The 27,280-nt window shown below is 38.4% G+C and overlaps 1 protein-coding gene and 1 pseudogene across 10 annotated transcripts in view; both read left to right on the top strand.

The window, feature by feature from the left end:
- LOC121935044 (poly(rC)-binding protein 3-like) overlaps positions 1 to 27,280 on the top strand; it is a 230,046-nt gene that overhangs the window by 197,850 nt on the left and 4,916 nt on the right. For 8 of the 10 annotated variants that reach the window (XM_042476097.1, XM_042476090.1, XM_042476091.1 and 5 more), the window contains 10 exons: positions 1,043 to 1,066; positions 1,173 to 1,205; positions 7,369 to 7,485; positions 8,871 to 9,002; positions 11,264 to 11,392; positions 13,761 to 13,904; positions 17,500 to 17,541; positions 18,032 to 18,107; positions 19,838 to 19,890; positions 21,024 to 21,193. In XM_042476097.1, the coding sequence (XP_042332031.1) occupies positions 1,043 to 1,066; positions 1,173 to 1,205; positions 7,369 to 7,485; positions 8,871 to 9,002; positions 11,264 to 11,392; positions 13,761 to 13,904; positions 17,500 to 17,541; positions 18,032 to 18,107; positions 19,838 to 19,890; positions 21,024 to 21,193 (920 nt within the window). Of the gene's footprint in view, positions 1 to 1,042; positions 1,067 to 1,172; positions 1,206 to 7,368; positions 7,486 to 8,870; positions 9,003 to 11,263; positions 11,393 to 13,760; positions 13,905 to 17,499; positions 17,542 to 18,031; positions 18,108 to 19,837; positions 19,891 to 21,023; positions 21,194 to 22,927; positions 25,327 to 27,280 lie in introns of those variants that run through there. The other 2 variants (XM_042476095.1, XM_042476096.1) reach the window with 2 other exon arrangements.
- Positions 5,314 to 5,463, top strand: LOC121935820 (annotated as a pseudogene).

Genomic DNA, 27,280 nt, shown 5'->3' with positions numbered 1-27,280 from the left:
CACTTTGCCAAAGGACTCCTTGCCTCAATATTGCTGATCTGGCACCAAGACCATTTGTTGCCTAATCCATCACTTGTATTAGATGTGAGAATCCCTGCGAGGTCTGGCTTTTATCATTAAGTAAAGTATAGCTTTTCATTTTAATTAGCTGCTTATTGAAAGTACTGAGTAATTGAAAATTTTAGGAGGTGCATTTTCTATAACACGAACAGCAGAAAATATGTGCTATTATCTTTATTATCTTTTTGAGGCAGATCCCCATCTTCCCAATTTCTTTTCATAAAGCACAACTCAATAAAGATAGTGAAAATAAAGGGGGGGGCAAAAGAGCTGGCCCTGCAATAGTAGGAAGGAGGTCAAAGATGCTGTCAATTGCGTATAAGAGAATTAGGTGTCCGAGGTGCTTCAAGGGGCTGCTTTTTATCAGAGGCAAAATAAATCTGCACAAATCTGCCTTGCACAATTTAACAAGTTCTTCCTTACTTCAGCAAAGAAGCATTTTATACTAGACATTAGAATAATTCTCGTCCACCTGGAGGCAAATGGACAGAAACCAAGGCACTATATGACTTACTCCTGTATGCCAGCTATGTCAAGTACTATGTGGTTAGGCATTTTGATAATGAAACCTCCCATCTAGGAAGCCAGCTGTGAGGAGTGCAAATCAGCTGACTTTTTTGGCGATCACAAAAGCCATCCATTAGAACAGTGCTTTTAATATGAAAAAAGAAGCAAAGTTATTTTTTTTAAGCAACAACAATGTGATCTTTAATGAAGTGGGTGATGTGAGTGAACCCCTTATAGATTTTAAGTTCCCAGACAAATCACTAGCTGGAACATTTCCTGGTGCCTATCCCAAAGACCCGGATTAATTCCTTCCTCCTACCTTCCCCATAGAAAGAAGCTTGGTACTTGCAGGCATTGTCCAAGCCCCAAAGATTAAGGCCCATTCCACATAACATGCAGATCTGTTTTGGTTTATGAATATGCAGATCATGTCCTTTTTACAGCTTGAATTTATTTGAAATTTGCTTTGTTTCAGGAGGTCGGCAGCATCATCGGAAAGGTCAGTCACTCATGTTCTCAAGGCCAAATTTATTTGAGTCATCCTCATTGTGTCAATATTTTTTCTATAGATACATTATAATACATGTTTTCTGTTTGTTTAACAGAAAGGCGAAACTGTTAAGAAGATGAGGGAGGAGGTAAGATGTAAATATGGATCATTTTTAAAATGAAATTCCTTAGTATTTTTAACTAAAATTCCCAGGTTTTTCAGAATATACAGTATTGGTGGTGGTGGTGGTCGAGGAGGAAAGGCTTAAATATGTGAATCAATGCTCCCACCAAGTGGCTAAAAAAGAGTACTTGCAATGAACTATAAAGTATAAATTTCCCTCAAAGCCTCAGTAGTATGGGTAGTATGGCCTGTTACAGACTGCCAAAATAAAGCTGCTTCGGGTCTCTTTGGAGGTATGCTATTTAAATGATGCATGGGTCCTAAGAGTCCGGAGGTCGTGCCAAAGCCACACTCCATTCCTAAGCACTGGAGGGCAGCTTTGGTGCAACTTCCGGATTCTTAGGATGCATGCATCATTTAAACAGCATACCTCCAAAGAGACCCGAAGCAGCTTTATTTTGGCAGTCTGTAACAGGCCTAAGTTAGATTTACAGACAAGGAGGACCTAAATTAAAATGCCCTGCTCAGCCCTGAAGTTCACTCGGTTACTTCCATTCGGCCAAATCTACCCTACAAGGCTCCAATAGTACCTTTGAGACTAACCGAAGAATAAATTTCTAGCATAAGCTTTCATGGCCACAGTCCACTTCTATGTCCACAGTAGCTAATGCTAACAATTTCATCTTCCCGATTATTCTCAAATGTTCCTTTATATCTTTTTATTGTAAAAAAGACTAACATGGCTTTTTTCTTTGAACATTATGACATTATAAATTGAGAGGACAGAATGGAATAATTCTATTTGTTGTTTCTCCTTTTGTGGAGAAAGTGTAGGACACAAACGTGTTAAATAAATCTGAAAACAGCACAAGGCTATCTTTACATTAAATAAATAACTTCTCAAAATAATATGATCTACCCATATCATACCAATGTTCTCTGAATCTTTAAAATATAAATATATTTCCGCACAGAACTAATAAATTTACATCTGGGCAAATCTGTCTAGTTCAGTTGACAGGGGCTTGTATAATTTAATACCTAAATTCAAGCTTGTCCTTTCAAATATAAAAATTGATGCCCAGAAGAAAGGATCTAGTTTAGCTGTCTCCCTGTCATTCTGTTTTTCTGTCTGTAAGGATTTCATTTGGTTTGACTTTGAATGAAGGAGCACTGAATTATATTAGTATCTGTCTTCATTCTTTACTGCTACAGCTCTCTGCATCTTTAAAATATTTTCCCCAAAGCTCATTTTTGGTAGGAATTGCACAGTACCTGTGTTTAATCAAAAATGGCTGCTTCCAGATAAGCTTGCTCTGGGACTGCACTTTTATTCAGTCAGTCTTTATTATGCTCTGTGACTAGCCCTTGAAGAAAAATGCAGTAAGATTAATTAAAATAAATGGACATGGCAAAGATTAAAACAGATCACATCACCAACTGGTGGAGTGTTCTGGCACATACATAGGCTTATCAAATAGTGCAGGCAACTGCACAAAATTTAACAACATTAAAAGTAATTGAAGCATTTTCATCAGGGACGAGGGAGGAAACGAAAGAAGAATCTGTATATCCTGGTAATTTAATAAAAGCAGATTCAGTAAAAGTTTTCCTAATATCATGGCTTTTAAAAAGGTAGTGGAGAAGAACGTGGGTTAGGATTCAACTTCCCATAAGCCACAAGGACACCTGTGATCAGCAAAGGAGATTTTCCAGAACAGTTGAGAGTAGGGAATGGTATGATGCTATTGTGACGGCCCTTAGAGGCTTATGCACTGAGAGTGCTGAAATACAATTTGATGGTTTATACATACAAACTGTTCTGTTAATTAGAAGTGGTACGTGGGCCAGAAAGGCATAGAAATGCACTGTAGGGGCTTGGGCAGGTCACACATTCTCAGCCCCAGATGGAGGCAAGGGCAACCCCTTCTCAACAAATTCTGGGAAGAAAACCCTGTCATAGACTCACCTTAGGGTCGCAATAAGACAGAAATAACTTGAAGGCACACAACAGTAACAAAATTAGGTCAATATCATGTTGATATTCAACACCTAAGATGTGCTGGTTAAGTGTTAATCTGGCTGTTTCAAAACTCAATAAGATAAGATGCCCAGAGAATGTATGCTTGGAGCTTCTGGGAGATTTTTATTACCACCTTTATTTAAAAACATCTTATAGGATTAATGGAGCTAAACCTTCAAGGAAGAATCATAGAATCAAAGAATAATAGAGCTGGAAGAGACCGCAAGGGCCATCCAGTCCAACCCCATTCTGCCATGCAGGAAATCCAGATCAAAGCATCCCTGACAGATAGCTATCCAGCCTCTGTTTAAAGACCTCCAAGGAGGGAGACTCCACTACACTCCAAGGGAGTGTATTCCACTGTCGGACAGCCCTGACTGTCAGGAAGTTCTTCCTAATGTTGAAGTGGAATCTTTTTTGCTGTAGCTTGCATCCATTGTTCCAGGTCCTAGTCTCTGGAGCAGCAGAAAACAAGCTTGCTCCTCCTCAGTATGACATCCCTTCAAATATTTAAACAGGGCTATCATATCACCTCTTAACCTTCTCTTCTCCAGGCTAAACATCCCCAGCTCCCTGAATCTTTCCTCATAGGGAAAGAAGAGCAACTTCAGCCAATGGTTAAATATGATAAGCAAGATTCTGGTTTCAGCCTTCTGGATACCAACTTATAAATGGAGGATAGTGTTTGAAACAGTCAACACAGGGTTGTGTGGCCATTCAAGCCAATGGGGGCTTGAATATATACGAGTTTCCATTTTTGCAGGAGGAGTCCGGAACGGATCCCCCACGAAAACAGATGGGCAACTGTACTTCTTTTTTTCCTTAAGAAGAATTTTAATTCTTAAGAAAACCTAGGCAATTTGAAGATATTATAAGGAGGTTCTCTTTGTAGCAATCAGATTTTTCTTGGCTATGACACAATAATTCTGATTGAACCGGTTCTTGGATCTGATAAAAATGTTCTGATGCTTTCTTACATGCTTAACTATCAGATAGCTCTATAGTACTTTGACTTGTAGAAATTTTAAAGTCCAGTGTTTGGATCCTATGAAAAGAAAGAGGAGCAGCTCTTGTAAAGGTGATCAGTCTTAAATGTGTGATGTCCCTGTCACCTTTTCAGACCATCTAATCTTAGTTGTTCTGGCTTTCATCTGGACATTATGGTAAGAGGCAATATAGAATAATAGAGCTGGAAGAGACCCATGGGGCCGTCCGGTCCAACCCCCTGCCATGAAGGAATATACAATCAAAACACTCCCAACAGATGTCCATCCAGCCTCTATGTTAAAACCTCCAAAGAAGGATACTCCACCACACTCCTAGGCAGCATATTCCACTGCCGAACAACTCATACTGTCAGGAAGTCATTCCTAAGTATGTACGTAGTTGCATAATATGCTGCTCAATGAGATTCAGTGACAAAGGCAGAGGCAGACAGTCACTATCTAGCTGGCCACCCATCTCCAAATGGTTGACAGATTCTAGCATGTTATAGGGAGTAATCAGAAAATCTGTGACACTGATTCTGGTTCCTGACCAGAAAGTATATACCCCATCTCTTATTACAGAGCAGTTGAGAATACTTAAGTCTAGGCACTAGGCTGTTTGAGACAAGCACAGACCAGTATAAGTGCAGGTGCAGTCTTTGAAACAATAGCCATTCAGAAGAGAGGGACAATCTTTCTGGAGGAAGAATCTGTAACATGTAAAGAAGGTAATATCATCTGGGCCTAGTCTGGCACTGATGTCTCCTTCAATAAAGATGTGCATGACCAGGGGTAATATAAGGTCAGTGATGTATTTTTCTAAATCTCGCCAGAAGATCAAGAATGTTGTGGAGGAAGATATACATTCAGAAGTAACACATTGGAATTGTTGGATTTTACTGTGACTACTGCTGCCAGCTGGTCAAGAGAAAGAAGGCGAATCATTGTGATATGGAACCATGTGAAAATACCTAGCCCTCCCTTGTTCAGACTTAGAAAAAGCACACAACTAATAAGCAGTGAATCAGTTTATTTCTTGTTTTATCAAAGGTGTAAGAATCTTGTAGTAATAGAATATCAGATTTGGAGATGTACTTTATAAAGGCCTCGTCATCAAACCTAGATTTCCATCCTAGCAGGGAAGATACCATCGTCATGGAAGTGGTTTTCCCAGTGTGAGGCTTATCCCTTTCACTACTGGGTGTACTGACCCCTGTGATTTCCCCAAATGTGAGAAACCTGAGTGTACTTTTATTGATATGTTCTCTTTAAACTAAAATGCTACAAATGCCACCAAAAGCAGACTTCACCTAATTGTAGTGTTAACAGCAACATCTGCTCTGATTCTTTCCTGCAGTCAAAAATATTAACTTATTAAAGAATGTATTTGCTTTCCCGCTGCATAGTTATTAGTATAGTAATAAATTTCAAGCTGTAATAATACCTTATTCAGTTCATATTATGTATTTTTATTTTTTACTTGTAGGAGAAACTCCATCTGTAAAAGATATTAAAACAGCTTGGCAGTAGCATTTAAATTTATTTGCCAGATTTAACCCATGATTATTTTTCATGCTGTGCAATTTTTTTATTCCTGATATGCTGTAACAAAAATATGACTTTGCAAAGGATATACAGTGGGCCCTTGGTATCCACTGGGGTTTGGTTCCAGGACTCCCCATGGATACCAAAATCCATGGATGTTCCATTAAATACAATGGCATGATACAATGGTGTCCCTTATATAACAAGGCAAAATGACGGTTTGCCTTTTGGAAGGTATACATTTTTAAAATGTTTTCAAATTGTGGATGCTTGAATCCATGGATAAAAAACCCGTGGATATGAAGGGCTGACTGTAATTTCAAAGGACACATGAAATAGTTTTATTATGAATAACAGCCTAGGTGAATTTTTATATTTTATTTTACTTTTACTTTTTATTTGGTAATCATATCATTAGAGATTTACCTATGTCATGTAAGTATAGATGAAAAATGTAGATCAGAAATATGCTTACTAGGGTGTAAATGCCAAACATGGCACTGAATTTTTCAGTATTTTTGAAGACTGTAGGGGTTTCAAGATTGGCATCTAATACCACTCAAGAGGCTGTAACTGGACAGGAAAACAAGTGAGATTGAAACCTCTGTGCTTGCCCCTGGGATGCAGGCAAGACTTGTATGGTTTGCATTTTAATATGAATGGCATAGTCTTTTTGTTCAATATAGATTTGTTTTTTCTACTTTTTTATTTTTAAGACATATATTATCATACATAACAAACACACTATCATAAGCCACTAACATACAATGAGAAATATATATACAAACAAATAAACAACAAAATAATACATATACTTTGATATTTCAGACTTGGTAGTGCCTATCCTAAAATTTCCTAGATTTGTCTTATTATCATTACCTAAGATTTATTTCCTTTTCACTTAGCTTAACTTATAATGTATATCTCTAACTTTCCATTTAATACCATTATTGTAGCACAAAAGAAAAGGAAATGAATATATATATACATGTTCAATACAGAGTTTAAAAAAAATTAATCACAAACCTATGCAGAAACAGAATGAAGCAAACTATGTTTGGAAAAAATGCAGACATCCCAGAAAGCAAGACAGATGCATCCATTGCTAGTGTGTATACCATGAAGCTCTTTAGATAGTGTGCTATTCCAGGATACCATTGCTTGTTTTCGGCTCCATTTGTGTCGTTGATAAACCAACGCAATTGTGTTTTCTGTTCATGTTGTTGAATGCCTGCAAGTTGTTTCCTGACAAACAGCAACCCTAAGATGACCTTATCACAGAGTTTTCTTGGCAAGATTTGTTCAGAAGAGACTTGTCAATGCCTTGCTCTGAAGCTGAGAGTGTGTAATATGCCCAAGATCACCCTGTGTCTTGCCATAGTCCAGCAGGGATGTGACTCCTAGTGTCTCAGAGTCCTAGTCCAACACTCAGATCACTGCACCATGCTGGCTGTTTATGTTCAATACAGTACCAATTTTAAAGACAAATTTTTAAAAGTTTACCTTGATTTGAATAACACAGTGGTTGTATTTGCTTTCCTCTTACTTAGACTTTTCTTCAATTAATGCTCCTACCTTTTAGGGTATGGGCTATATTTGTGATGATAAGCCAGGCGTCTGTTTTATTTTCACAGAGTGGTGCTCGAATTAACATCTCGGAAGGCTCCTGTCCAGAAAGAATTGTGACGATAACAGGCCCAACAGATGCCATTTTCAAGGCTTTTTCTATGATTGCACTAAAATTTGAAGAAGTAAGTAAATGGAAACGCCTGAGAAGCTACGCTAAAAATACTAATTTACTTTTCTCATACTTTCTTAATGCAGAATTTGTTCAATTGCCATTAAAGAAATAGTTGAAGTGATTTGATTTTATTTTATAAACGATCACAGTTGTAAAAATGGAAGAGAAACAATGCCCTATTTTGCATGCTGTTTAATCATTTGTATTCCTCTTGGAGGGAAACATGGGATTGTTAGAGGGAACTGATTTCCTCCTTCGGGAAATCAGTTTCTTCTAGCAATGTTTGCTGATAATGAAGAGAAGAACGAAACGTTTGCAGTTTAGGTCCTGTTTTGGATTTTTACTGAAAAGAATAATTCTGTAGCTTCTAATTTAGATACCACTAAATAACAATCTGCAGCCTTGCCTAATTTTACTTGGTTTATGAGTTTGAATACTTCAGAAAATGAGACAGGAGGCCAGTTGGGTTAAAAAAAACACAGTACTGTCTGGACAAAGACTGGATGCTCCCTGTTCTGCATATAGACTGGACTGAGCATTGAGCCATGGCAGTTAAAGTGGTGCTAAACTGGATTATTTCTGCAGAGCAGATGCAGCCTAAGGAGACATTAAAATTTGTTCACATATAAAACTTTTGTTTGATGGGTTCACATTCCCTTGATAACGCTGCCTGCCTATTTTCTTTGGATGATCAAACTGTGTTACTAAACAGTAAATGTTTCTAAATTAGTATGGATCACTAGAGGCATAATATGACCTTTTTTGCCAACCACACTGCTACATAATATATACAATGAAGAGTCCTTGGTTGCATTGCTTGTACTCTATAAACTAAGGTGCTCAACAGCACCAGAGTGAGCACTTGAGAGCAATTGTTTCAATGGCCCTTTTCATCATTTCACAATGAAACCGAGGCCTCTATTGCATCACCAGCCCTGACAGATGGAACATTATTAAGATTATTTTAAATATATTATTAAGTAAATGCTTTCTGAACAATTAGCAAATAATAATTTAAATTTGAAAATGATCTTAACAGGCTGGAACAGTTAGCCAAAACTAGCCAGATACAAGAGACACAAGATAAATATTATGGATTTAAATGATGAGTCCTGCAACAAATATATACGTTTGCAATAAGAGAGTACGGTAGTAGATTACTCTGAACAAGCTAACAAGGCTACTGTTTAGTGCTCTGCTGTGCTGAAAAGATACATATTTCTGTGTTTTATGTCCTAATATACTCCCACTGTTTCCTACAATAGCCTTTCTGGTCAGTTTGGTTGCAGGTGGGAACGTTAAATGTAAGTTCAGAATCATTAAGAGATACGTTCTCTTAAATTTTAGATAGAATAATAAATCCTTACTTAATTCTTGATAACTTTGTTATTGCAGGATATCAATGCTTCAATGACAAACAGCACGGTGACAAGCAAGCCACCTGTAACACTGAGACTCGTGATACCTGCAAGCCAGTGTGGATCCCTTATAGGCAAAGGAGGGTCCAAAATTAAAGAAATCAGGGAGGTAAGACACTGGACCAAGGTGCTGATTGCTTTCTTTAATGCACACTGGCTTTCAAAGATTCTAAATACAATCCGCCCTCTTAGAACAAATGGGAAGAAATCGTTAGAGATACCAGCCTCTAAATATGTTTCTACTTCCCAAAAAGCATTTAGTATAGCTGCCCCCACACTATGGAATGGACTCCCAGAGGAGATCCGCCTTGCTACATCCCTGGAAACTTTCAGGAAGGCGGTTAAAACAGAGCTTTTTTGACGTGCATACTCACCTGACCTTCTATGAATTACAGACTGTTTCTGTATGGAACAAGAGCATTTGACCCCATGATTGTTGATTTTATGTTTTTAACAGTGGTTTTAACTTGTGTGATAATAATATTGTAATGTTTTAATTGTATTTTTTAAACTCTGTTGTGATCCCGCCTCAATCCAATTGGGAGAGGCGGGAAGATATAAATAAACTCTATTATTATTATTGTTGTTGTTGTTGTTGTTGTTGAAAGTTATTTAAAATTTAACAGCAAATTATGGTACAAACCAAGCCAAGTATAGAGTCAGGAAAAGAAAAAGAGGAAGGAAGAAGAAGCAGACCATTGTGTACAAATGGTTCCCTACAGAAAGAATTTGAATAGTCTAGACACAAATTTTTAGATTTTCAATATACTGTATAATGAGTTTGAAACTCAATTTCTCTTTATGTATGTCGTTCTCTCAGTAAACACCTAAGCTTTCTACATCAGAAAACAGCATGCAGAAGTTGATGTATAAGGCTCAGGAGTTTACTGAGAGAACGACATACTTAAAGAGAAATTGAGTTTCAAACTCATTGTATACAGTATACTGAAAATCTAAAAACCTGTGCCTAGACTATTCAAATTCTATGGCAAGAACATCAGAGTTCTGTAAATGATAAAACTTTCATAGAGTAAGCAAACCTGTGTGTAGGTCCTTCCATTTTACATATAATTGATTCTGTAGGGCACTAAATCCCTAATCCTATGACCACTGGAAATCTCAGTGGACCAAACAAACCTCTGGCTAGTAAAATTTCAGTATTTGTTGCCAGACACTTTCAATGTTATGTGAATCTATGTATTCCCTTTTTAAAAAGAGGTAGAAAATGGATGGTAGAGAGTGTTTCTTTTTTCTACCTTTAAACTTCCTGGGAAACAGAAGTAATATATAAATTATTTACAAAATCTCATGAGATTATTTTGCACACAATAGTTTTGTAGCGAATTTTGAAAACACATTAATTAGTGTGTGTCTGTGCGCATGCATGCGTGCGCATTCAAGTTCCCTATTGACCTATTGGGACCTCATCAATTTCATAATTATTAGGATTGAATGATGGATTTTATAATTTTGTATTGTATTGTTTTAATATGGGGGGACTCTGATTGTGTAATTTTGTATTTTTTATTATTCTGTAAATCGCCGTGATCGAAGGAATGGCGGTATATAAATAAAATCTCATTCATTCATTCATTCATATGGTTGTCTGCCTAATAATGAACATGAGTAATTCAGATATCAGTTCCAAGGCTCTTATAATTTTGCCAGATTATGGGCTGAGAGTGTTTTCCCCCCCATATTGACTCCCTGCATGTGACAATAATCAGTTTGAAGAAATGGAAGGAAATACCAGTGGCGTGTGTCAATCACAGCTGGGTGTGTACAGATAGATCAGCCAATACTGAGAAATTATTCTTGTTTGAAATAAAGTTTTGTGAAATACTCTAAAATGAAATGCAGCTCCAAGTCCCATTAAGAAAAGATGAAATATTTTTGATATCAAATGATAAATAATAAAGAAAATTGATAGAAATGACTTAAGTAAGTGAGGTGTTTATAAAAATTAATCCCGTTGATTATATCAAGTTCTGAGTCTTCCAATTTCAGTGAATGCTAGTTGCCTGGAATTTTTCCATGGTTGTATCCTATAAAATACAATTGGAGAGAGTCACATTGGACCATGATATAAACCCCTCTATATTCCAAAATTACAAACAGCTGGGGGAAAACAGAAATGGACAGGAACAATTTTGCCTATGTTTTAGGTCCCAAAGATAGCATAATTCAGTTTCACTTTAAATGCCATAATTAGTTAATTTGAGTTATATCAAATTACTTTTAACACCTAACCTGGAAAGATGGTACTCATTTATCACAGTGCAAGCACAACACAGGTAGCTATTTTGTGAAAGCAATCTGATTGATGTAATGAAATGTATATTTCTTGTAACACCATTCTTTGTCTTTAAGTCCACAGGGGCCCAAGTACAAGTTGCAGGGGATATGTTACCAAACTCCACAGAACGTGCTGTAACTATATCGGGTACTCCTGATGCCATTATTCAGTGTGTAAAACAAATCTGCGTAGTAATGCTTGAGGTAGGAAACATTTCCAGAGTGTTGTCAAATATTTTGATGATCAAAGTTGGTTACAGGCTGTCCTTCAGATTCCATAACTATCATTAAGACTGCTTAAGTGCTTAAAATAATTGTAGTCAGATCCATCAGTGCATTTTGGTATGCCAATCCTGTTGAAGCTGAGATCACATTTTTAATGGTTAAAGTTTAATTTGTATTTTTCATTATTGTTGTGTGCCTTCAAGTCATTTCCAGTTTATGACAATCCCACGGCAAACCTGTCACAGAGTTAATACTTATGACCAATTGTAAAATGCTGCAGTATTTGCCTGACATGTCAGATGACTGGTCTGAAAACCACAGGACTAATGGTGATCCAGCAATATAAACACTTTTTGAAAATCAGATTGTTCAGAGACATCCTGAAACTTAAACTCTGAGGAAGTAAGGCAAATATTGCAGCATTTTACAATTGGTCATAAGGTCAGGCAAATTCCATAAGTTGGAAATGACTTGAAGGCACACAACAATAATGAAAAATATAAATGAAACTGTAACCATTAAAAATGTGCTCTCAAGTCAACAGGATTGGCATGCCAAAATGCACTGGTGGATCTGACTACAATTATATATGCTACAGACTTGAATAGTTTTAGAACCATGTGATTTGATTTCTGAAATGAGATTTCAAGGGGTATCACCAAAGGTGATTTCTTTAAAAATCGTTGTACTTTCACGTATCTCTTTAATTACTGTATTTGCTGGAATAATTATATTATATCATGATTTTTTAAAAAAAGCTATGCACAGGCTGAAGGGGTTCAGTTTGTATCTGAATTGTAGTGATGGAGTAAAGAATTAAACTTCCCCTTTCCAAGGTCAGCATCCAGATTAGGAGGGGAGTATGCTTGTATTCCCTTTTTAAAAAACATTCACACAATGGGCACATGGCGAACATCTTGTTGGCCCTTAGGTTACATTTCAAAAAAGCAGTTCCTAATATTCTAGAGCACATGATAGAGATGTGTTTTGAAAGCAATATGAAATCCAACACCCCCAAAGCCTAATAAGCCAGTGGAAACTATTAGTACAGTACAAGGAAAAATTGAGAATATATTATAGATCTTACATAATAATGTCTATGCAACCTTAGTTCCCTGAAATACCCAAATCTTCTTACGTTCTTGTAAGATTTGCTGCAGCTTGTCAGAAGCAGTGATCTGAACAGTGAGCTTGCTGCATTATCTTGAGGGAGCCAGTGATCTGATCTCTAAACATCTTTCCCACTGGCAAAAGGGCAATTACCCAACAGCCCTGCAATGTCACCAGAGCCACTGAGTGAACATGCTTTTGAGAGCCTACTGGAACAGAATAGTGACTCCCTTGTGCTGCAAGAAATGGGAATTTTACTCAGAGAACTTAGCAGGGGCAGCAATCTCCCATTTCCTGCTGGGGGGGAATGTCTGGAAAAAGCAGAACCACAGCTTTTTTGCGGGTTTTAAACTTTGCTGGCCCTGAGAGAGGTAAAAAGAGCATGAAAACCTTGCTGCTGGCTGTGCAATTACATCAGGAGGGAAATCTAAATGGAGCTGAGTGGCAAATTCCTCATGATTAGCTCCGTCTTTCACACTTTTATTGTTTGTGTAGGGGGTTGCAATTGAGAAGAAGGCGTGTGTCTGTGTGTTTGTGTGCAATCCAGAGTCACAATAGGGAAAAAAGAAGAGAGTAGTGTAAGGGAACCTTGGTTGATTAAAGGAAGATATGAAGACGTGTGAGGTAAGGAGAAGAGAAAATGAAGAGAGCTTGTGATGACAGAGAACAAGAGTTCAAGGGAGATGTAATGGAGAGGGGGCCATGAGCAAAGGCTGGAGGCAGGGAGCCTCATAGGCACTTGCGCTTGAGAAGCCACAAAAATCTGTAGCTGGCCCTGTGAATACAAAAAACACTTGGAGTTATAATTGCAGAAAGCTGTGTGAAATTGTGCTCTCTACAGAACTAGAAGGCCCGGAGTTCCTTCTGGCAGCTTTATGCACAAGCAGGCAGGACCAATTTGCTGTTGACAGCAAACTAGCAACCAGAGAAAAGAACAAGTAACACTGGGATCTCAAAGACAGTGCTGGGAGTAAATGGATCTCCAGAGTAGCCTGACACTAGAGCCCAGGGCTTTTGTTATTCCTAGACAATCTCTGTAGGTTCATGTTGTACTGCCATGTCTGCCTCCACATACAGGATCAGGCATTAAGAAGTGATCCATCAGTCATGTTCTGAATGGTGTACTATAATATTTCTGTCGTTGTCAGTGCCGTGAAGATAACTAGCAAGCAGCGAAATTTGATATATGTTAGCTGTTTATTTTCTATTTCTGACTGCTTTCTGTTTTCGTCTCCAGTCTCCACCCAAAGGTGCCACCATTCCCTACCGCCCCAAACCTGCCTCTGCACCCTTAATTTTTGCAGGTGGCCAGGTAAGAGCAGACACCCTTTTGGCTTCAGCCGGAAACCACACCGTCTTGGCCCAACCTCAGACCGCGCCTGTTAGTTTCCAACTTTAACTTCTTTTCTGTCTGGTATAGTACTGATTGTCTTTCTAGTAATATGGATATAGCATATGCACTTTGGGGTGGGGGTGGAGTATATGCCAAGTTAAACCTTAGCCATTCATCTATCCTGGTCCTCTTTACCACCAAGCTTCCCACCTTGTATCTGTTCCCACAATCCATACTCCCTTTGGAATAGGAAGGGAATCAGGTGTGGAACAATTTGTGTGACACATCTGGGATGGGGGGAATAGAATATCTGCAGATTGATCTTGTTCTGTGTAAATTGTCATTTTTAAGGAAACCAACTACCATATATTCATATATCCATGCTGCATGTCAATAGTTTCATGCAAGAATTAAAATGGCATGGCAGTGCAAAATAGTGGCCAGGTGGCTGGGGGTTTCTGGGAGTTGGAGTCCCAAGAAGTTACTTTTCTTGTTCTTTTAATATTATATATGTGTTGTTACATTTGCCAAAAAATATTACTGATGCATTTTATTCAGATGTTTCAAGGAGGGCGCTTTACATTAATTTGATTAAATTCTGAACAATGGTTCAGAGGTTTTTAAGGTTTTTCTCCTCCATTAAAACTAATTTTTGACAGCAATTGCTGTCAAAGTTATGTCATGTATGCTCATTTTCCCTTTTAGTCTGACATTCTGCTGGTAGTGTACTCCAATGTTTTAGAGGAACTCTAGTGCACAATGTCTGCGGTCTTATCCTTTTAGTTAAGGAATGGGAACTCACAAGCTCAAACTATGCTGACTGGGACCATAGCACATGGGGTTTGGTTGAAGCTCTCTCTCTGATCTGTGGTGTCCGCAATCTCCTCTATCTGTCAACCTGCATTGTCAAAAATTCTCCTCAGAATCTCCTATAACTGTAATTTATGGACTAAATGGGTTGTTCTCCAGGAATCCAGCAAGGGCTGGGAGTAATGCAGGACTATTCTACCACTACCATGAGACAGATAATACTAGCACCTGTAGTATTATTAACATTCATATTACTGTTACGATTATTTCCTTTATCTGGCCTCCCCCACCCAACCCCAGAACTTAGGCTCAAACCAGTTTGCATACTGAACCAGATGCAATATAGGTAAAAACATACAATAGATTATTGTTCAAAAAGTAATTAAAAATGAATAACATTTAAAAGATTTAAAAGTACATTTTAAAAACCATTTTAACAACTGCAAAACACCACGTTAAATCCTAATAGGGTGTGCAAACATACTAGTTTATCACACAGGAGGAGGGAAGCAGCTAAATCCCATGCAAAAACGTGATTAAAATCCTGGAAGAGCGGGATTGTTTTCAGACGACATCAGGAACATTGAGCATTAATGCGACATTAACCCATGCAGAAAGTTGCAAAATCACGCCACTTTTTACTTTCAAAAAAATCCCAAAAGTAAAAAGTGGCATGATTTTTCCCACTTTCTACACAAGTTAATGTTGTGTTAATGCTCAATGAGCCCAATGTATGTGAAAACAGTCCCACTTTTGTGGGATTTCCCTGGATTTAAACCCCATTTTTGCATGGAATTTGGCTGCTTCCTTCCCGTGTGATAAACTCCATAGAGTTTATTTTTAGTCCCAGATTCATTCCACCTTAGCTTTGTTTCTGAAGGAAGGGGTGGGACAGGTGGAATTTCCTGGTTCGGCAGTGGTTGTACACTCATTCATGGCATACCATTTTGTGTAATGAAAGCTTATATTATACAGACAAAAATTCAACAGACAGAATTCTATCCCTCTCACCTCTTTCCTTAAAAATATTACCATGGTACAGCTTTGTGGTTCCAACCACTCCATCATCCCCATTTGGATTTGGGGCTGAAAGACCAAGACCTTGTCTGCACTAGCAGCCCAGAGTATCCTGCCCTGCAGCTGCTTCAGTCTGCCCCATTACCTCGGCCTCCATTTCTATACCTTGGCATCTGTTTGCAGAAGTGTCTTGTTAAGCTGCCTGGCATATCTACTGCTGCTGTGCAGGGACGTAGCCGGGGGGGGGGCTTGGGGTCCGGACCCCCCCCCCTTCCATTAGAAAAATGAATGGTGTGTGCTGCTGCACCGCTGCACTCAAGCCCCATTATAATGGTGGCACTTAGTCTGGACCCCCCCTTCCTAAAATCCTAGCTACATCCCTGTGCTGTGGCCCATGAGTCACATGCTTCTGAGATCAGAACATGTATTCCAATATTATCATATGGCTGGACTCATTGTTCTAATCTCAGAATGATTGACCCCTGGGAAGCTTGGCAGGACACATGTGCAGACAGTTGCAGTGACACAGAAAGCCTGGATCTTCCCAAAAGATCCAGAGTAACAGGTACATTTTTAAAATTCATATTAAGGCTGTTAAACTCCTGTTCTGGTGTGGAAGATGCTAGATGTCGTCAAGACTGCCCACAGCAGAAACAGGGTTTAGGATGTGCATCATTCAAACAAGGTGAAGCCAGAACGGCAGGGAGGCGGGGGGGGGGGTGGACTTTTTGGCCCATGGAGACAAGATCCAAGATAAAATTTGAATGCATGGCAGGCAAGTTGTAAGTAAGATCACTACATGACATTGTGCCACATCTTCACTGTGCCTATGTCATGTCTGTTAAGGCATCAGCTTTAGCTTCTAGTTTCCTGGCTTTGTGGAGCTTGAGATACCGTAGATAGTCTTAATTCTTAATTTCAGCCAATAGATTTTTAAACAAAAATAATTTATTTGCCTGTGGGAGAGATGCAAGGTTTTGAGCACTTGGATGGGGGAGGCGGTATGAAGGCTGAATGATTCTTACGGAGATGTAAGCAGTGCAAGAACCATACCTCGCTTTGTATCATGATGCAATATCCGAGGTTGCTCTTGCATGGCTAAATAAAAATAAACATTTGGAAAAAAATTGTTAAAAGGCAGTTCACACATAGAAACAGTAAATGGTTCCATTTCTTTGGATTGATTTACAAAGAACACAGTCAAATTGAGGGCAGAGTAGGAAAAGAGTTTCAAATGAACCCAAATAAAATCTGGTTTATGCCATATTATTACAATTGGCCCTTTATATCTGCAGGAGTTCCATTCTGGACCACCCTGCAGATGTCACAAACGGTAGGACCTCAAGTCCCATTGATTTTAATAGCAGCATGCTATGCTTACGACCATGTGTGCACACTGCTATTAGGGACAATGGAGTGGAGCCATCTGTGGATGCTCAAATCAGTGGATGGCAAGTCTGCAATTGGGGTGGGCAGACTGTATATCCTACTCTCTAATATACCCACGGCACTGCTATTGTACTTACCACTTCGACTGCAATAATGGAATCAACAGTGATTATTAAATGTAATCAAATCAGGTAAATCTATTTCAAGGAAGGAAAATGTAAACAAAAATGTCATAAGAAAATAGTTTTAAAAATCCCACTGAGGATACCTAAAAGCTGAGCAAGCCAAACTGTGGTTTGTGGCTTGTGCTATTTAGACAGTAAATTATGTGCTCATAACCTGAAAACAGACACTCTAAAATGATAAGAAAACGCCTGTTTTAAAACATGACTGTTCAGGACCTTTCATCTGTCTTTGTTATTTTTAGGCATTTACAATTCAGGGGCAGTATGCCATCCCACATCCAGACGTGAGTTTAATGCATGTACTTTACTTCCTATACTCTATTCTCTCTTCTGTTTGCTCTGGGCAGCATTTACTTTCTAGGTATTTGAATATCAAAGGAACATCCACAGATGCCCCTCCTTAAAGCAGTAACATTTAGCCAAACATTTAGCAATACCAGATGTCTTTGCACAAGAGTTGCTGGAAAGTATAGTGGCCCAGATACAAATTACTTCTCCCTCCTTTTATGCATGTTATATATATATATTTAAGTTTCTGAAATGTAATGATATAGAACGGTAGTTAAAGATATTAACAGTAGCAATTTACATTTAATAACAGTGCCATCATCATTTTAACTTGTTTATTCTGTGTTGTAGAATAGAGTGAATGATTTATAGTCTTTGAAATATAATTTTAATTAATCCAGTTTTGAAACATGTTAAGATGGTTTTCTCTACTCTGAAATAATTCCATTTGATTGGATAGTTCTAATTTCCCATCCTGCCCTGCAGTTGACCAAGCTTCACCAGTTGGCTATGCAGCATCCCCCCTTTACTCCCCTTGGGCAGACCACCCCTGGTTTCCCTGGTACGTACCCATGACTCCCTGGGGATGTCCTTCTTCTTAACAGCTCTGTTTCCCATGGTCATTGCAACATTTGGATCACTAAATGTGGTAAATGGCCAGTGCTCCTTTTGTTTTTACACATTCATCTTTGTTGTTATTATGTTTTCCCCCTCCTATGGCTTTCTCTGTAAGATTTCTTTTGAGATCACTAAACCGTTTTGCATTGTTCTGATTTTCTTATGTTTTACCTCAGTTTTACCACCAGTTTCTTTTGTCTCAGCGCCAAATGTTATTATGTGCCACAGAGGATGTGCCATGTGCCTCAGGTCTCGAATAGTCACCACTGTATATTTGATTATCGAATGAGCCCCATATTAACTAAATTCCATGTAGTATATTATAGAGAATTGTAGAATCAAGATATAACGTTTCCAGGTGCAAGTTCTCATTGGATTTCTATATTATTATATTTTTTAAAATACCTTCTTTGTCTTCAGCCATTGTGACAAATGGAGAATAGTTAAAGCCAATTTATGAGTATTTTTGACATATTTTCAGTTTGACACATAATAGGCTGGATTCAGGTATAATCGTTCTTAGAGTAGAATCACTGGGATTTTAGTTGGACAACCAATTGATTACAATGGTTCTACTCTAAGTATAACCAAGTGTGGATTGAGCCGTCAAATTTGTTTTAATGGAACTATATAGATCAGGGGGTCTTCAGGAGGCAAACTCTGCACACTGGTACATACTTTGCATGGCAAGTAATAACATTTTTATCACATACATCAAACAATTATTGGAAATTGAGTACATAATATTCAGTAAATCAGTTTACACAAACTTTGCAGACTTTGAAAGATATACTCTTAGTCATGATTTCATTTAAACTAATGTGTTGATTATACAAAAACAAAAATACCCCAGAACTGCCAGCTTTTTAAGATGGACAAAGCAAAATGACATTGATCTATGGTGTATATGATAAAAAAAAATTCTATAAGCATTAGATTATCTTTTCCTTTGTTTTTTTCATTAACATGCTGCTCCTGAATCTGTTCCTTGTACTACTGTTGACTGTGTGTAACTGTAATTTGGAGTGTGAACACATTAATTGCATTTCCTAAGCGAATATACTCTTAACAAATTGCAGCCTTAATGGTATATTGTACTTTCCCATTTCAAGCACCCTTCTTTCCCAAACCCTGCAAACTGACTAATCCATACAATTTGCATAGATTCTGACCATATTATTAAATTATTATCAGTTCTTATACTGTTGACTTTACATTTAAGAAAAAATTCTGGCAGATCAAATTTGAGCCATCTGTTCATTTGTTTTTTTACAAGTGTTGGATTTCAGATTTTACAGCTAAGTGAAACCAGCCATTATCTATTTACTTTTTGATAGCATAATAGATACTCTCCTGCTATATTGTTGAGTTTAAGGCAGGGCTAGGCAACTTTTGGCTCTCCAGATATTGTTGGACTATGCAACTCCTGTCCTTCCTCATGACTGGCTAAGGTTGATGGGACTTCAGTCTAACAGCATCCAGAGGGACACATGCTGCCCACACCTCCTATAATGTCCTATTTAAAACCATTGGTTAGTACATAGCTCTGGTATGTGTATTTTCAGCTTTCGTTTTAGTTGAGTTACCTGTGCAGTTTAAAAAGTTGATTTGTTTTTCTTATCTCAAAATAACCATCATAAATTATATTTCCCCCTTTCTATTCTCCAAATCTAGGATTAGATGCCAGCACCCCAGCCAGTTCCCATGAGCTCACTATTCCAAATGATGTAAGTAAATTTGGGCTGCAAAGTGTTGGTTCCTCTTGTTTTGTGCAACTTTTTTTTCAGTGCATGAAGTGTAGGCTCTCTTGCCTGTTCATATCTATTGCTATATTACAGTGGGCCCTTGGTATCCATTACAAGTTGGTTCCAAATTCCAGGATACCAAAATCTGTGGATGCTCAAGTACCATTAAATGCAGTGGTGAAGTAAAACTGTGTTCCCTATATAAAATGGCAAAGCAAGGTTTGCTTTCTGGGATTTTTTAAAAAAATACTTTGAAGCCATGGCTGGTTGAATCTGTGGATAAAGAGGACTAACTGTAATATCTTTGGAGCTGATACAGCATAATGGCTCAGCAGCCACCTCAGTAATGAGCCCAGAGTGGCCTGAGGAAAATACATATACAAATAGACTCTTGCATGGGCATACATAGCTGGACAAGGAGCCATATGAGCAAATACCAACTGCATGTGTGGTTTCTTCTCCAATTCCCAGTCTACCTGCCAGGTCTGTACATATGGGCCCCGCTTAGAGAAATAAATCTGTAATCTCTGTAGAAAGGGGAGCTGGGTTTAGTTTGTCCGACTCCCCATGTGCCACTAAACACATGATGGAATGATAATTATTGTTAACTGGCCTCCCAGTACAATCCTGGAAGTTCTTCAACTGTGGCAACGGATTGTGGCTATTATATTTTATACGTATACTTTTTATAAACACAGCAACCCATCCACAGGTACAGCTCTGTTCTGTGTACATACCATCTGCATAATATACTGTATATACTTGTATCTAAGTCACCCTCATGTATAAGTTGAGGACAAGTTTGGGTACCAAAATTATGGCTTTTGCTATGTCCTGTGGATAAGTCGTGGGTATCATTTCCCAGAGATGTGAAAGTGCCAGCAGCAGCAGCTCAGGGGGCTATCTCCTCTGACTGGTGCCAGTATCATTTTCGCACCCAGGCATTCTCCACTCTACTCAGAGAAAGGAATTGTTCCCTTTTTTCATAAAAGGTAAGGTATGGTATTAATTCTTATCAAAAGGAACCAATATACGTAAAAAGAAGCCCATATAAAACAAACATAAAGCTAAAATATAAAACCAAAATCAATATAAATGTGTTTATTCTGTTCCAGCTAATAGGTTGCATCATTGGCCGACAAGGCAGTAAAATAAATGAAATCAGGCAAATGTCAGGTGCGCAAATCAAGATTGCAAATGCCACAGAAGGTTCAGCAGAACGACAAGTAACAATCACAGGATCACCTGCCAATATCAGCCTAGCACAGTACCTCATTAACGCAAGGTAAGTTCACTTTGTCATTAATAGTGTGGTTCAGGGAAACAATGAATTAGCCTGGACTGTTTTTCAATAATACGGGCTAATTCAAGCAGCAGTATCTATGCCTATCTGTGAAACCTTTGAGACGTCAAAGAAAAAATATCCTAAATTGCTTACAGAACAATATATTTTTCATGCAAGCTGTTTCCTATCAGCTCTGCTGACCAAATAATAGCTGTCGTGGAACAGATTATAAAACTGATTTAGGGGCTGTGGAGGCTGCCCCTATTAGATCCAGATCAGGCCCATAACAACCACCTCATCTGGCCTTTCCAGGGCACAAAAAGGAGCTGCAAAAAGGAGCTTGAAAGGGTGCATTAGCCACAGTGCCATGACTTTAAGGCACTCCTTTGGCACTGTGTCATGTAAATGTAGCGCCATAGGAGCACCATGACACCTCGCACGTCACACTGCTATGGTGTATGGGCACCATGTCCCAACTCCAGCCCCAGGCCAGCCTTAATGACCGATCTGCACAACCCCTTAATTTCTAGCAGCAAATTTTGTCTATAGTATGGGATTACAGCTATTTGACTGTTGAGGAAAGAGACTATTATTTTTGGTTTGCTTTTCAAAATAGCCACAACAAGAAAATATGCCAGCGAGGCTGGATAGAACTGTCTCCTTCTGAGCACACTGATTTCATTTTTACATGTATGGTGACTCTTTAGCTGTTTGCATTTTTATTCTTGTTTTACAAAACTGCTGAATTTAATTTTTACTTAGTACCTATGAACAATGAAAGACAGTTCAGTGAATATAATTCTGCCCAATTCTGTTACTAGATCATGCCCGTGTATACAATGAAAATATGTAGTCTTTTTAATATCTTATCTCACTTCAAGCTGCCATATCAAATATTTGGTTGTTAAAAGAAAAGGAAAGCCCCATACAGACAGGCCAAAATAATGCTGCTTCAGGTCACTTTGGAGGTATGCTGTTTCAATAATGCATGCGTAGTAAGAGTCCAGAAGCTGTGCCAAAGCTGTGCTCTAGTCCTTAAGACTGGATCATGGCTTTGGCGTGGCTTCTGGACTCTTAGAATGCATGCATCATTTAAAAAGCATATCTCCAAAGTGACCCGAAGTAGCATTATTTTGGCCTGTTTGTATGGGCCCAAAGTGTATACAATTGGTGCATCATTCAGAAAATTTACAACAACAGCTTCAGATTTTATTTTTTTGAAGTTCCAAAATTTATTTGCATTTGGAACTGACCTAAATGCACATGCCATTCATGGCATCATTAAGAATTCCTGGTAATTTCAAGAGTGCCTGCTAAGTATACAAGTGTACAGTCTAAGGTGCCCTGAGATTCCTTACAACATCAGTGCTTAATTCTGAGCATCTTATTACATTATTATTATTATTGAGCATCTTATTTACATGCTCAGCTTCTCTTGACAGCTTGTGTTTGGGCAGCACTAACTGGAGCATCCATAGAATACAATGTGCAATTGGCAAACACCAGAAATGGCATGCATACATTTATATCTGATCTCCTGCTCCATTTGCATTTTTTTTTGGGGGGGGAACAAAACAAAACTGGTGATTGAACAGATGTACCAAAATCTCAGCGCTTGCCAATGTACAAATGAAAACATTATTGAATTGTTGTGCTATGCCTTCTTTATAATGTACATCCATATCTTAAGCCCTATGATCAAATAAAAATGTGTTCCCTCCTTTAACCTTTAAGGATATGTTCTTCTCTTGGTGTTCAGGGATTCCCCACACATCGAGATGAGAATAGACCCCTTCATTTTTAGTTGCACAAACACCATATGGCATACATCTGGATCTCAGAAGATAACAATCTTCCGGACAGCTAAAACATGCAAATATACTAAAGTATTTATTAATGGATTTGCAGTTTGCTGCACACTGATAAAGTTTATTCTAGTGTACAAACTTGTGTTCAACTCACTTAGAAAAGCTTGTGAACTCTCACAGTCATGGAATGGGATTTAACAGATTGTTTAACACACGTTTGAAAAGAAGACAATTGATCTGCAAGCCTATACTATAAATGATGTAGGAAAACAAGTATTTTGGGTGGGTTTCCAGTAGAGAGGTATCTGTAACCATCATGCTCAATATCTTAAAAGCATCTTATGTACATATTACTATGTGGCAAATGTATCTGCATAAAATGTCTTATGTTTGCAAATAAAGAGTCTTAAGTAAATGTGTAGATAAATTACATTTGAAATTACACAGGCAGATGAAAGGAGCTTTTCAAATTTAGCCACTGATCTTAGAAGCGAGCAAGCCTTATACCCATGGAGTAGATTGCATTACCAAAGGACTCATATGTACAAGCCCTGTTTGGAGAGGCACATCAGATACATCAGAAGGAATGCATGTGCTATGAAAACTACTGTGGTGGTTTCAATTGCTTTCAGTATGGCAGGATGAGCAATTTGAAAGCTGCTAAGAAGACCTGATAGATCAAAACTAGAAAGACTTGTAGTGCCAGGCTGGCAAGTAATTTTCAACAGGGCATAACAAGGGTTGATGTGCCAGTAATATCAACTTGCCCGTTGAATTACTCTAAGGTAAGCTGAAAACCCAGACCATGAGCTCTTTTAAACCTTATCCCTCTAACATGAATAGTGATGGAAGCCTTGATGGGGGCCCTTTTTTACATACTATAAAAACACAGAAGTATGAGAGAAAATTATGAAACATGAAACACGAAACATTTCATTATGAAAAATGAAGAACTCCAGCTATAGAAGCATCTAGAGATGATTGAGTGAGGCTCAAAAAGTGATCTCTGCTGTTGGTCACTCTTTGGATTTTGTCATAATCACAGTGTGCTAGGAACTAGATAAGAAGCTCTTGAGGGCCAAATTAATTCCCCAGGTTTATGCCCTATCATGCATTCTGTGCAATCTTTAAATGGAATATGAAAACCATTGGATATAGCCAAGCACAGTATTTAAATTTAAAAAGGCAGCTCATCCATTCTTGTGTTTTTGTAGTTTGTACTGTCCTTAATGCCATCTTTCACCTTCATATCATTCACCCCTATCTAAAGCTGGCAGCTCCCTCCTGAGATTCTGCCACTCACTTCATAATTTAAGTCCATTTTACCAATGATCTGATGCCATCAAATTGAGCACTTTAACTGTTATATCCTGAAGGAAACTACAGAACATACAGGCTTCAGAATGTGAGGTATATTGTGCTACACTTTAACAGAAACGGAAGCAGCAATTTGATCCAGGACTGCTCTTTTTGACAGTCTTTTGAGTAGCATACATGCTTTCCATAAGCTCATTTATATTTTAAACATTTCTGTATCAGGGGACCATTTTGTTATTTTAGTCAGATGTACCTCATACATTAAGAATTTGACTGAATACAAGTTGTATCACAATTTTTGGTGTATTTTTCTGAGTTAAGTGGGACTGACAGGAAAATACATATAGGATTGCAGCCTTAAAATACATTTTAAAATACAGTCTATTTTCTAACACAATAGTTGGTTGATGCTGTGGAGCATTAAACCTATAACATTCAACTGGCACACATTTTCCCTGTAAAGAAGACTGGAAAAACAATGGATTTTCTTCATACTTACTTTGGCCCAATTCAGAAGTAAATTGAATCATAATCTAGCATTATGTAACCTTTCTTAAATTCATATACTCATCCTCTCCTTTCTTTGCTCACAGAAGGAATATACTTAAACATATTGATCCTAAATTGAACTTATACTTCAGCAAAATATAGACAGCTAATTTTGGGACAAAATATATCAGTTAACAAATGTGGATATCAAAGAGAAACAAGACGAAAATAGCTATAGGCACTGTGACAACAGGGGAGGTGAATGGTAGTGAAAGCCAGCTCTGTTAGGAAAGAAAGCTGTCCTGCTGAATCTTGAGCTGCTCAGAAGCTGGCAGGGCAGCTTTCTGCTGGTCCAAAAACTAGGACATAAACCAATATAGTCGCTCCTCTATTTTCGCAGGGGATTCATTTTGGACCCCCAGCCTGTGAAAATGGCTTGAATTGTTGCATGCAAAGGAGGAAAATGGAGGGTGGACTGTAGATTCAAACTGCAAGAAAAGAGATTCCATGGCCATATACAGACAGGCCAAAATAAAGCTGCTTCAGGTCACTTTGGAGGTATGCTGTTTACATGATGCATGCGTCCCAAGAGTCCAGAAGCTGCACCAAAGCTGTGCACCAGCCCTTAGGACTGGATCATGGCTTTGGTGCGGCTTTTGGGCTCTTAATATGCATGAATTATTTAAACAGAATACTTCTAAAGTGACTCAAAGCAGCTTTATTTTGGCCTGTCTGTATAGGGGCGGCCCATCTAAACTTTAGGATGATCTTTTTTATTTTGACAATGGAATGGACTGTCGCTGGACTGGGGTGGGTTCTCCTTCATCAAAGGTCTTTAAATAGACTTCAGATGGCTATCTCTCAGGCGTCCTTTAACTGCATTTCCACATGCCAGGAAGTGGGCTATATGGACCTTAGAGTTCCTTCCAATTCTGTGATTCTCTTCTGATAGAGCTGACTTTGGCTCCCAACCATCCTTCCCTAGTACTGACAAATAATTGCTCTAAAAATGCCTTGCACCAGTATAATGAAACATTACAGGATACCTAGGGGATTCAAGCCTAAATGACTCCCCAAATACACATAAGAAGGGAGAGTACAGTGGGGACTGCAAATCCTGCACTTGAGCCCATGGGCATTTGTGCTCCATTAATTCCTGTATCAGAGTTCCTAACATGTTTCCATTTACATCCAAACAGAAAAGATCTGCAAAGTTTAGACCAAACTCTCTGCTAGCATGCCACAGTTTCTGAGTAAACTATGCTGAATTGCTCCTGAAAGCTTAATGAATCCTCAGTGCAGAGAAAACAATGCAGTTCCTTTCCAGAGCAGGGGTCAGTCATAATAGCCTATCAATGACACAATGCTCTATAAGGGGCAAGATTTGCTCTGAATGGTGATGCAATAAGGTCACCGTTAATGCTATCCTGACCTTAATGCCACCCCACCCTAGCTTTTGGAACACCATGACTTTCCTAAATTTCACGGCGTGCCTTGGATTGTACCAACCTAATCCAAATTCTAATTTGGTTTGCAGAATATTTAACACAGGTGAGTGGTGACACATGAGAAGGAGTCTCCTGCCATAATCAGTCTCTAAAGGGCCAGCCACCGTTCTTTTTATGTTTGCTGCTACAAACTAACATGGACATTCTTCTGGAAATCTTCAAATGCCAGGCTGAACTTCTAGTTTGCAGTGACAGCAAACAGGCTATGTTATATGGGACCGGAGTAATTCAGAAGGAGCAAATGTTGTTTCTCTATAATGTTAGTTGCACAGCTATATTTCAGAATAGATTCAAAAGATAAATGTAAAGCAACAAATATGTATGTGAAAACTATGCAAACGTTTTCTAAAAGTTACCCCATGCTCCTTAGGTAAAAAAGGATGCTCAGCCAACTCAAATAGATTGGGAAAGAAAAATGCCCCCTGGTTAGTGCTGTCCCCAGTTACTAGTTTCCATTAAAACTGCAGTTCTCAAATGGACCTTTCTGCAATCCCATTGAAATCAAGTTGATTATTCTAGGAGAGAGAACAGGAGGTTAAGGAGTTGTTCCTCAATAAGAACAATTAAAGCTTGGGATGTCCATAGCTTCTATTTCACAGATGAAATGCCATTCTATGAAACTCAGGTGCATAGGGATCCCTGTAACTTTTGCTATATACGGAGTTTCTCTCCTGTGGGTGATGCTCACAGAATCGCTTTCTCTTCTGGCGTTGATTTGTACCCCACATTGATAGGCTTTGACTCATATCAGATATTTCTAACCCAAAATAATTGGTAGAATTGACTGTGGGCCCCAGAATCATGCTGTGAAAATTGACATGACATTCCAGACTGTCATCCCCTTAAATATGCTGTAGCTGACATAATGAAAAGATGGCCCTCATGTAGCGGTAATGATGCTTGAAAGTAATAATCTTTCATGATAGCACCAGGCCTTAAGACTTAAACTGTTTTGCCTGCAAAGT

This window comes from Sceloporus undulatus, chromosome 6, assembly GCF_019175285.1.
Source record: "Sceloporus undulatus isolate JIND9_A2432 ecotype Alabama chromosome 6, SceUnd_v1.1, whole genome shotgun sequence".
NCBI lineage: Eukaryota > Metazoa > Chordata > Lepidosauria > Squamata > Phrynosomatidae > Sceloporus > Sceloporus undulatus.
This window is presented reverse-complemented; position numbering and strand designations above follow the sequence as displayed.